The sequence below is a fragment of the Alexandromys fortis genome, unplaced genomic scaffold (assembly GCF_014885135.2).
Source record: "Alexandromys fortis isolate MF-2015 unplaced genomic scaffold, M_Fortis_MF-2015_v1.1 scaffold_0, whole genome shotgun sequence".
NCBI classification, from domain to species: Eukaryota; Metazoa; Chordata; class Mammalia; order Rodentia; family Cricetidae; genus Alexandromys; species Alexandromys fortis.
In genome coordinates this window covers 39,848,807-39,860,637 of record NW_026067949.1, presented here as the reverse complement: position 1 = coordinate 39,860,637, position 11,831 = coordinate 39,848,807, and the positions used below count along the sequence as shown (strand labels likewise).

Genomic DNA, 11,831 nt, shown 5'->3' with positions numbered 1-11,831 from the left:
TTTACTGCATTTGCTTTGATCTACTCCAGTTATATTTTAACTCAAGGCTTTTTCTTGTTATATATAAATATAAGCGATGACAAGGGACACACTGTGAACAGAAAACTTTGATGTCCCAAGATGACTATGAAGTGGATGTCTGTTCTGCTGCTCCTGCAGATAAGTTGCTATTTCAGATCTGGGAACTGTGGGAAGGTGTTGGTATGGCCATTGGAATACAGTCATTGGATGAATCTAAAGACAATACTGGATGAACTTGTACAGAGGGGTCATGAAGTGACAGTTCTGAGACCTTCAGCTTCTATCTTTCTTGATCCCCAAAAATCACCTGGTCTGAAGTTTGAGAGTTATTCTACGTCTATCAGTAAAGATGATATGGACAAGATTTTTACAATGCTTGTGGATGTGTGGACTTATGAGATACCAAGAGAATTGTGTTTATCATTCTCTCCTTTGCTACAAAATTTGATTAATGAATTCTCTGATAGCTATCTGAGGCTTTGCAGAGACACCGTTTTAAACAAAGAACTTATGTCAAAACTACGGAGATCTAAGTTTGATGTCCTTTTCTCGGATGCCATTGCTCCCTGTGGGGAGTTGATAGCTGAACTTCTCCAGATCCCTTTTCTGTACAGTCTTCGCTTCTCTCCTGGCTATACAATGGAAAAGTACAGTGGGAAATTTCTAGTCCCTCCCTCTTATGTACCCATGATTTTATCAGGACTAGGTGGTCAAATGACATTCATGGAGAGGGTAAAAAATATGATGTGTATGCTGTATTTTGACTTTTGGTTCGAGACATATAATGAGAAGAAATGGAGTCAGTTTTACAGTGAAACGTTAGGTAAGTTATGATTCTTATCAGTAGCTCAGAGACCTAAGTTTCACAATTATTTAAATCTATTGTCATGCCCATAAAATGCAAAGTAAACTTGCCTTTTATAGGTGATCAAAGGTATTATGGCATTAGCTAACAAACTCACTGTAAAGGCTCATATTATTGATCAAAGAGAAACAGGTATCAGACCTGATACAGGACATTCTGGTGAGATACAGAGCTGCAAAGGGAAGCAAGTAGACTTTTCTTAAGTAGTTCTTACTTGTTTTGCTATAATTTTTAATCTATTTTAATAAGTAACTAGCTAGTTAGCCAAATCATAATTAATGCATATTAAAGAATGAAATATTTTACAGTTTCAATATGTATAGAACATTGAAGAAATTATTTTCTCTTGCATAGGCAACTATCTTTATTTAAAACTAAACTTTGCGGTCTGAAAATATGACTAAAAGTTTAAGAGTGTTTTTTTCTGTTCATTTTGAGTATCTGAGTTCTGCACCTAGCACCAACCCAGGACCAGTGACTCAAAATTGCCTGTAACTTCTGCTTTAGAGGACCTGCTGCCCTTTTATGGTCTCTTCTAATTCCTGAATAAACTTAGTATATATTTACACAGATACACATATACATAAATAAAAATTTAAACTATAAAATATGTTCTCTGTAGTTCCTAAAGAATTCCTTTACTCTTAAAATATACTGTTAGTTCACAGTTAGTTAAAAGTGAAACTGGGGTTTCTACCAGTACCATATTCCTTTATTGTGTACTTTCCTAACATCTATTGTTTAAACACTGTGGAAGCATGGATACACACGTACCCGGTCTGTATTTTTTGAAGTCTTCCTTTCCTTTATTTTTAAAATATTTCATAGGTAAGACTGGCCAAAATTTCTATTCTCATAATTTCTGAAAATACTGTATTTTTGTAAGATAAATATTATTAAATTTCTTTATATGAAACAAAGGTAGAAGCACTAACTAGAAATTCAGCCATTCATAAACTATACAGCCTCTTTAACAAAACAAGGATGAAGGACAAGCTACAAACTACAATGACCCTGAAGAACTCTGGCCATGGTACACAGTGTGATATGACTTTTGGACCTGGAATGTGTGTTTATATTTGCTCTGTTCCTTTTAAAAATGTAGAGAGGAGTAAAATGTGTAGTCACTAAATAGTAGCTTAGTGGGTTATTTAAATAACTGTTTGTTATTTCAAATTACTGTGGAAACATTAAGTAATTCCTACAGTTTGCTTTAAAAATAAACCCAAGACTGACATTTATGTATATTATGTAAATCAATTACACTGTAAATTATGTTACAAATGAAGAAACATTGGTTTTTAATTGCACATGTTCCATATCAAACATATATTCTTTTATCATTTTACGGAAATATATTTTATATTCAAATGACAATCATTCAACTTTTCTCCTTCTCACTTGCTCATTTCTCCTTCTAGGAAGGCCCACTACCTTAACTGAGACAATAGGCAAAGCAGAAATGTGGCTCATTAGAACCTACTGGGATTTGGAGTTTCCTCGTCCAACCTTACCAAATGTTGACTTTGTTGGAGGGCTCCACTGCAAAGCTGCTAAACCCTTGCCTAAGGTAAATGCATTCTTTAGATCTCTTTTTCATTTGATTTCCTTTCTGGTGAATGTGTTCTACAACTTTAATTATATTTTTCTCCCAGGGATGGAGATATATAAGAAGTGGACTTAAGCATCCTGCTAAAAAAGAGGTCAATTAACAAAGGAAAAATATGATAGACCTAGGAAATATTTATATCAGTGAACTAAATTAGGTTATCTAGGGTACTTAGGTGGTTAGCCATTGTGTAAAGTCCTTACCTAGCAACTATGAGGATGTAACTTTGAATCCTAACACCCAGAGAAAAATTTTTGTGTCCCAGCACAGTACAATGACATTGCACTGAGGTGGCAGAAACAGGTTGATACTGGGAGCTTGCTGACCACTAGTCTGTTTTAAAAAAAGGTGAGATTTGTGCTTAGTGTGAGAAATCTCAAAACCTATGTTGAAGATTGATGGAAGAAGACTTTAGATTTTAACTTTTGGCATCTATGTGCTAAACAAAGGCAAGTAACCTCCCAACACACCCAAAACACACACACATAAGCATACACATGGGCACAGACACATAAGCACACAAGAACATACATGTTCACACACATATACACAAACACAAATGTGCACATAAGCAAACACACATATAAACACATGCATAAAAGACAGAGAAATTAAGTAAGTTAAACTCACCAATCATAAACTTCTCATCACCAAAAGCTATGATTAACTTACATTCAATATAAGTTATATAACAACTTACATTGTTGATATCCAAGCAAACAGCATAGACATAGTTTCTCTCCAACCAGTAAATTTTGGATATCAGCTCTGAAAATACCCTTTTCATACACAATATCAGAAAATTATTATATAGTATATGCTTATCCTGTTATGATTATCCAAAACATTTTATTAATCATAGTAGGAAGTTTATAAAAACTACCACATATGTACATACTATAACATAAATATTATTTCATCAAACACTAGTTAATAATATTAAATCAGCTATTAAGGAGAAAAATAAAATAGCAATGGTAAAATACTACCCTTTCTGTAGGGAGAAAACTTATGAATGAAGCGACAATTTTTGACTGCTTCATAGAATATGCTTGCACTCCTGAGTTTTAATTTTGCCAGAGGAAAATATTTTGAATGTCTGTTGGACAATGTGTGAGTATAGTTTGTGTGGGTGCTAGTGAAGTTCAAATTCTTTGATATCACCATTCTTGTCTTCTGTATGTTTAAACACCACTATACTAGTTATTCCTATAAACATTTCAATTTTTACCTCCTAGTTTTTTCACCATGGTTTCATAAGTGATTATTATACAACTATAATTTGTTATGAAATAAATTCTCTTCACAGGAAATGGAAGATTTTGTCCAGACCTCTGGAGAGCATGGTATCGTGGTGTTTTCTCTGGGGTCAATGGTCAGGAACGTGTCAGAAGACAAAGCAAAGGAAATCGCATGGGCCCTTGCCCAGATTCCACAAAAGGTGAGGGAAAGCAGTTCATGGGAGGTGACCATATACTAAGTTTGTGAAAATCCTTGAAAGATCTGATTATAGAAATGATTGTGTGAAAGGTAAAGTTTTAAGGAAGATCTAATTTCCCTTATTAAAATTTAGAAATTTATATTCACAGTAGATGCTCCAATACTGCAGAAGGTGTTTTGACTGAGAGTGACTTATATATAAACAATGTGATCACTGTGGACACATTCTGAAATGCTGGCATGATGATGATTGCTTTATTACTATCAAGTGTATGTAGACATAGCCAAATTCTTCAGAGTCACTTGTTCTATTTGTTCATTACTTAAAGTCACTGCATACATTAGATTTTCAGAAGTGAGTTAATTTGTATTTAGTACTTATATCAGAATAACAGTAATCAGGTGTTGAAAAAGTTTGAAATGCAGCATGACTCTGCATTCTAATTTTGGAGTAGGCTTATTCAGTGTGCAGTTGAAAGGGCCAATTAAAGGAAGGGAGTCTGAGGCTCACCAACTGTCAATCAAAGCACCACATTTTTGGTTAATTGAGAGAAAAAGCAATAAAAGAAAAAAGTCTATTTTCTGGTTGTCTGTAGTATGAGAAGTAGCGGGCTGTGTCCCGGCTGCCCGGCTAGCTTATTCCCCAAAATAACCACACGGAAAATTGTATTAATTAAATTACTGCCTCACCCATTAGCTTTAGCCTCTTTTTGGCTAACTCTCACATTTTGATTAACTCATTTCTATTAACCTATGTGTTACCACGAGGTTGTGGTTTACCAGGATGAGTCTAACCAACGTCTGTCTTGGGCAGAAGCATGGCGGCTCTCCCTGCCTGTCTTCTTCTCCCAGAATTCTGTTCTGTCTACTCCACTCACCTAAGGGCTGCCCTATCAAAAGTCCAAGGCAGCTTCTTTCTTTATTCAACCAATGAAAGCAACACAAATAGAAAAGAACCTCCTACAATATTTCCCCTTTTTCTTTTTAATTAAAAAAAAGGCTTTCACTTTAACATAGTAAAATTACATATAACAAAACAGTTATTAAGCAAGAATTACAGTCACAATATTTATATCTATTTTTTCTTTTACCATAACTAAGGAAAACTATAACTATCTATCTATTCTTCAACTCTATCAAAGACTGCAGAAGGATATAATATTACCTATGTAAACTGGAAGTAAGCAACTTCCAGAACTCTAGAATTGACAGAGACATCTCGCTGCCTATACAGTCACCCAAAGTTCTTCCGTACTGTTGGGGCATCCATCTTCAGCCTTCATGCCCATAGTATCCAGCAAACATTTTCATGAAGCAGGAAATTTCAAAGACAGTTCAGTCACTTTCTTTTGTACCCTGCAGAATGTCTCACAGACTCTTTCATAAAATAGAAACCCTGAAGGATAATCTCACCTTTAGGCAAGTTCAGCAGTCCTCTCTCTGTGGGTTCTTTGTGTTCAGTTTATGCAACAGTCCAGGCAAGAGCAGTTTCTTGCCCACATGGCTAGCACACTCCATAAGAAGCCTCTTTGTTGCCCATCTTCCTCTTGAAGTAGCTGGTGCTGCCAGGAGCAGACGTGTCTCATTGTCATGGAAAGTCCTAAGTTATTAAAACATTAAATGCCATATTTTGTAGTCTTTGAAAGATATGAAAATGCCTATCTAACTGAAATATACCTCTATATATCTAGAAAATCTAACATGATTACAAGCTTGACTATTATTGATGATTATCCATTAACAACTTATATTTCCTAATTATACATTGCATTTTTAAATGATCTACACAATCACAATACCTTTATCAAGAGCAGAAATATACATATAACAAGATTGACCTTAAATTTATACCAATAAAGCAAAATCCATACCAATGCAAATTATTCATCTCTCTATCATATCCCCCTATATATGTAAAAGAATATTTATAAACTATATGTGGGAATATAGATGTAGTTTTGTCTCTCTAAACTGTTTCGTATTGTATGGGGGCACTGTTATTCAGGTCTTTCGTGGTATAGCCTGTGTGCTAAGTTCATCTCAGTTGGCAGTTGAGTGAAGTAATTTTTTGAAGGTGTTCACAATGAACACCTTTCAGGAAGGCATGTTCTATCATACCATATTGGTCTAGTATCAATCCACAGGGTCTCATCTTCTGTGAAAACAAAAGAAGAACCTCTTTTCCAAAGCATCATATCCTTAGACCCAAATTCTGAAGTCATGATACCTTTAGAGCATATGCTGGCTTAGCTTAGTCCATATAATGAAGTGTTTCTCTGTACTTAGCTCCTTTACAGTCAAAAGATTCAAAGAAATCACAATAATATACAGAATCCAGGCTCCCTGTGAATTTTCCATTTTTACATGGCTTACTTTTCTTTACTTCTTTTAATCTATGACTATCTGTACTCTGTCTCTTTAAAGACTTTACCCCTTTTTAGCATTAACTTTACTTTATGACTTTTTAATACTCTGTTTCTTCTCTTTCCCAAGCCTATGTATGCCTATCTAACACTATGACCCATTTAGAGGTCATTTATGTCTGAATCTGTCCTATTGTGAATCTGTAATTTTTTTTATTGAGAATAAGAAAAAAAAGTTTCCGCCTCCTCCCAGCCTCCCTTTTCCCTCCCCCTCCCCCTACTCTTCTCCCCCTCCCCCCACTCCTCTCCCCCTCCCTCTCTAATCCAAAGAGCAGTCATGGTTCCCTGCCCTGTGGAAAGTCCAAGGTCCTCCCCCCTCCGTCCATGTCTAGGAAGGTGAACATCCAAACTGGCTAGGCTCCCACCAAGCCGGAACATGAAAGTAGGATCAGAACCCCTTGCCATTGACCTTGGCTTCTCATCAGTCCTCATTGTTCGCCATGATCAGAGAGTCCGGTTTTATCCCATGCTTTTTCAGTCACAGTCCAGCTGGCCTTGGTGAGCTCCCAATAGATCAGCCCCCACTGTCTCAGTGGGTGGGTGCACCCCCCGTGGTCCTGACATCCTTGCTCGTGTTCTCCCTCCATCTGCTCCTCATTGGGACCTTGGGAGCTCAGTCCAGTGCTCCAGTGTGGGTCTCTGTCTCTATCTCCATCCATCACCAGATGAAGGTTCTATGGTGATATGAAAGATATTCGTCAGTATTGCTATAGGATAGGGTCATTTCAGGTTCCCTATCCTCAGCTTCCCAAGGGACTAACTGGGGACATCGCCTTGGGCTCCTGGGAGCCACTCTAGGTTCAAGTCTCTTGCCAACACTAAGGTGGCTCCCTTAACTAAGATATGTGCTTCCCTGCTCCCCTATCCAACCTTCCTTTATCCCAATCTTCCTGTTTCCCCAAGTTCCCCCAATCCTCCCCTTCTCACTTTTCTCTCCCCGTCCCCCCTTATCCCCAACCCACCCCACCCCCAAGATCCCAATTTTCTCCCCGGCAATTTTATCTACTTCCCTTAGCCAAGAGGATAACTATATGTTTTTTCTTGGGTTCACCTTCTTATTTAGCTTCTTTAGGTTCACCAGGTATACACTCTGTGACCTTTATTAATGGCTAGAAACCAATTATGAGTGAGTACATCCCATGTTCATCTTTTTGGGTCTGGGTTACCTCGCTCAGGATAGTGTTTTCTATTTCCATCCATTTGCATGCAAAGGAGCACTTCTTACAATGCTAAGCACCTCTTAAGAACTTAAGTTGCGCCATGTAGGGGTAATACAGTACCAACAGTTTACTACACAGTCTAAACCTTAACTGTGCTGTTATTATCATAATTATGATAGTTCCTGCCTGAGATCAGCACAGTTCAGCATGTACTTCTGAGCCATGTACACAGTACTGCTAGCATGGTGGAGCTGTTTGTACCTCTGAGTCACTTGTGTCTCTGAGCCACATAGCGCCTCCCTTTCAGGCACACAGTGAGTCCAGTTGCCATCAAGCAAGCCGTAGTACTTTACTCACAAACCCCATTGAAAAGCTCTGTCGACTGCAGGAGCCAGACAGTAATCGTGATGGTGGCACAGCCCAGAAACTGGTATTTCCAAACCGCCCCTTTCTAGTAGACCTGATCCTGCTGCCTACCCAAGCAGGAAGATCTGAGCCACAGGCATGGTCTCAGCTACTTTGTTCCCAACCCTGAGGGAGTACACAAACATCCAAGCCCATGAATGCTCCATAGCTGGAGTTTGCACTGGCAGCAGGGCCCAGGAAGCCTTGATTTAAAATGGCACAGCTTCCCCCCCCACCCATACAGCCGAATCATGAAAATTTCTCTTAAAGGAGTTGTGATACTCAGCCAGCAAACAGCAAAAAGCTGTGTTAAACTCTCTCTGTGTCCTTTTTAAGCCCTCTCAGGTTTTTAAGTGGATTTAGTCCATCACGTTGGAGTGCCAATCTGTAGTATGAGAAGCAGCGACTGTGTCCCGGCCGCCTGGCTAGCTTACTCCCCGAAATAACCATATGGAAAATTGTGTTAATTAAATTGCTGCCTGGCCCACTAGCTCTAGCCTCTTCTTGGATAACTCTCGCAGTTGGCCTGCCAGTATTTGTAGGAGAAATATCTAAGGGAAAGTTAAAGACGGGTGCTTCCCTCACAGTGATGTCTGAATCATAAAAGATGAAACTCACAACTCTGTTCTTAACCAGTCAGAATAAAAGTCCTACCAGTCAAGGATGATATAGGAAAATAAGAAAGGAACCAAAGGAACATAAGGTAAAAAATAAAGTTTCAGATCAGTCACTTCATAAAGCATACTACAAAGTAATTTTCTATGGATTAAATTTGAATGTTTATGAATGTTTTTAAGTTTTGTAGTGGAACAGCCTCTCTTTAATTGCCTACATTTATTTGTTGATGTCATCCTGTAGTTGAGTTTATCAGCCACATAGCAAATTCATGTTAACTGTGAGGCTAATGCGTGATTTTATGAGATCTGTCTGAGAATTTCAACATTAGCACCTATGGTAGGCTTCAGCTTGAGACTGGTTTTTCTGTCACAGAGAATCCATGAATATTTGGAGTACACATCTGTTCTTGAGGGAATCTTTTTAGAGGCACTGAGTAGAAAGGATAGGAAAGGGCTAATTTGGAGAAGATTGATGCAGGGGGATGACTGTGACAACAGGATACTCTATGACCTCCCAAAGAAGTGAAGACAAAAAGAGATGTAAGTTTCACTTTCTGTGGTCATAGTCATCATTTAGATGGCAGGTGGACTCCCAATGCGCAGGCATGTTCTCAGCCTATTGGTCTGCATAAATAACTTTACAAAGAACAAAAGTTTTTGGGGGGAGAATGTGATACAGCTGGTTGAATGTTTTATTTTAAAACCTAAACTGTCCCTGCTCCAGGAGTAGTGAGACCTGGGAGAATGGGATTGAAAATGAAGTAGAATAAAGTCTCAGGCTGTGGTCAACTTATTCAGAGAATCAGACAACTTATGTGCTGAAGGTTAAGAAAGGTCTTACGAGCAAAACATGCGTCAGTTATGAGGAGCCTTGTGTGGCAAAAACATGTTTTTCCACAGAGGCACACAAAGAGCAGTCTATACATTATCTGGATAACAGCAGCAAGCAGTAGTGGTTACCCTGAAGTAGATCCACTCATTTCTACTACATCTGGGAGAAGGGCAAAAACACATTCCAAGAAATAATAAGGTATGCAGTTAAATGTAAAACAGTTTTCTATCCTTACATAGTAATGTATAAAAAAAAATTGAAAACCCATACAGTTCTGTAACTCTCTTTAAAACTGATTGTTAGTCAGATGCAACAAGGATAAATGTCATATTGGTGTTTACATTGATTTACTGATTGAGCAAGAAAAGGAAGGTAAGCAGTTAGTATTTATTTTATGGCCCTTTTGGTATAAATAAGTCAGTTCTAAAGGCTTATCCTTTTGTGCTGCACTGCCTCTAGGAGACAACTGAGTAGTGAAAATAAGTTTAAAGGCAGCAAGGGATCCACACTGTGGGGGGTCCACAGAACTGGTTCCACTCCACATTGAGCAAAGGCCAGAGAATTCAAACCATTCCTGTTCCTTTAAGGATAAGATAGGTTTGCCCCAGGGAGTAGCTGCCTATAGGATACTTGGTCTAAAGTCTAGTCACTGTATGTCTTCCCTAAAACATCAGAAAGCTTAACTCAGGAAATTGTGAGTTGATGTCTCAAGTATTGAAGCAAGTAATTGTTCCATTTGTTCTTTGTGTCATGTTAAATCAGTCTTTTGCCTTCTTCCCCTCTTTTTGGATTGGGGTATATAACATATGAAAAACAAACACATTCACTATTCAGTATTCACTGGATAATCCTCCTGCTTCTATCCTTATGTCTGTCTTTCATATCTCTGTTCTTCCTACCTGAGTTTTCTCATACACATGCCGCTACCCTGGAACTTGCAAAACCTATCAAGGCTGAACCCTGACAAATGTCACGCCAAAAGATGTCACTCCAACTTGTGGTTATGAGACTACACAATATGCAATGCCTCTTTTAATTTAAAATCAAATAATTATAATTCTTCCATTACCACTCAAGATAAAGCTAAGAACTATAGAATGCTATCTCTCCTTTCTGAATTTTAGATAGATTGGCTAGGTCATAATTAGGCATTCATAAAATGGTATACAGAAAATTAACATACCCTAATGGTCTATGAAAAGCATTTAATGTGTTTAAATTGTCGAATGGACATTTGTAGGGGAAGTATGGAGTTGCTTAGCAGTTGTTCTAGTAACTAATTACCCCAGACACTACACAGTTGTTTCATTGCTGTACTTTTCCAGGTGTAATAATAAGCCCATATTTATGTAGTACATCCTGAGTCATGTCCTATATGGATTGTAGCTCTTTCTCTTTGGGAAAGACTAACAGGACAATCATCCATGTAATTAATAATATTGAATAAAAAAGAAATAAAAAGATAAGGAAAGGATGTAACTTCTTATGTATGCTGGAGAAGATGATTTATTATAGATATGTGAGAGAGCAGAGCAAGAGGCAGGGACAGTGATATCTCAAAGAGTATAGAGAGGTCATGACCAGACAGAGCTGGGCCATGTGAGGACCGGGGAGAGGGGAAAGAAGAGGGTAGAGAGGAATCAGGTGAAGCAGCCTGGAGAACAAAAGCATGAAAAAGAGCAGGTTGTCATAATGGTTGGGTTATGTAGGGAAGAACAGCCCGGCCCCTTGGGCTGTAGAATTCAAGATAGGGGGCAGGGTATGTCAGCCAGGAAGGTCCCACAGGTAGGAACTGAGGAATGGAGGCAAAACCAGGGAGCCAGGAAAACTTTGCAATATTAAATAAGCACCTTAGCAATTTGTTCAAGATTTGAACCTAACAAATCTAAGGCCACGCCAGGGAAGGCTTCCCTCACAGGCTCTAAATAATTTGCTGCATAGTATTGACGCATGATAGGGGATTTTGTCATGTCTTGGTTTAATACAGTCCATTAATGTCAGAACTGAGATCCTTTATGGTTGAATAAAGGAACAGAAAAGCCAAAATGTACCTTATTATAAGGATGAATATGTATAGTAAAAAACCATTTTTTACAAATGCAAAACTATTGAAGGCTAACAGTAGCTGTCTTTAGGTAAACCAGGCTGTAAAGCTCCCATTGGCCACATGGTGGCAATAACATTTCACAAGTCAATCATCCATCTCCATTTACCAGATTATTTTTTAATTACAAAACCAGGAGGATTCCTAGGAGGAAAGGGTGACTCTATGTGCCTGTTTTTCACTGTTCTCTGATGACCTTGTGAAGAGCCCATATCTTCTCCTTAGAAACAAGCCATTGAGATGTCCAGACAGGGTCACTAGGTTTTTATATAATTTTTCACTCCTATGAAATACTAAGTTGTACTTATGTCCCCATATACTTGGGAATATAGAACCCATAATCCCTTGCAACTGT

At 38.1% G+C, this 11,831-nt stretch overlaps 1 protein-coding gene across 22 annotated transcripts in view; it reads left to right on the top strand.

Moving 5' to 3' along the window:
- Nucleotides 1–11,831, top strand: part of LOC126506295 (UDP-glucuronosyltransferase 2B17-like) — a 252,277-nt gene that overhangs the window by 139,025 nt on the left and 101,421 nt on the right. For 3 of the 22 annotated variants that reach the window (XM_050149749.1, XM_050149748.1, XM_050149747.1), the window contains exons 1-3: nt 17–844; nt 2,308–2,456; nt 3,805–3,936. The exons of 13 other annotated variants lie outside the window; for them this stretch is intronic. In XM_050149749.1, coding sequence (XP_050005706.1) covers nt 121–844; nt 2,308–2,456; nt 3,805–3,936 — 1,005 coding nt within the window. In that variant the 5' untranslated portion in view covers nt 17–120. Of the gene's footprint in view, nt 1–16; nt 845–2,307; nt 2,457–3,804; nt 3,937–11,831 lie in introns of those variants that run through there. 6 more of the 22 variants (XM_050149734.1, XM_050149736.1, XM_050149726.1 and 3 more) reach the window with 5 other exon arrangements.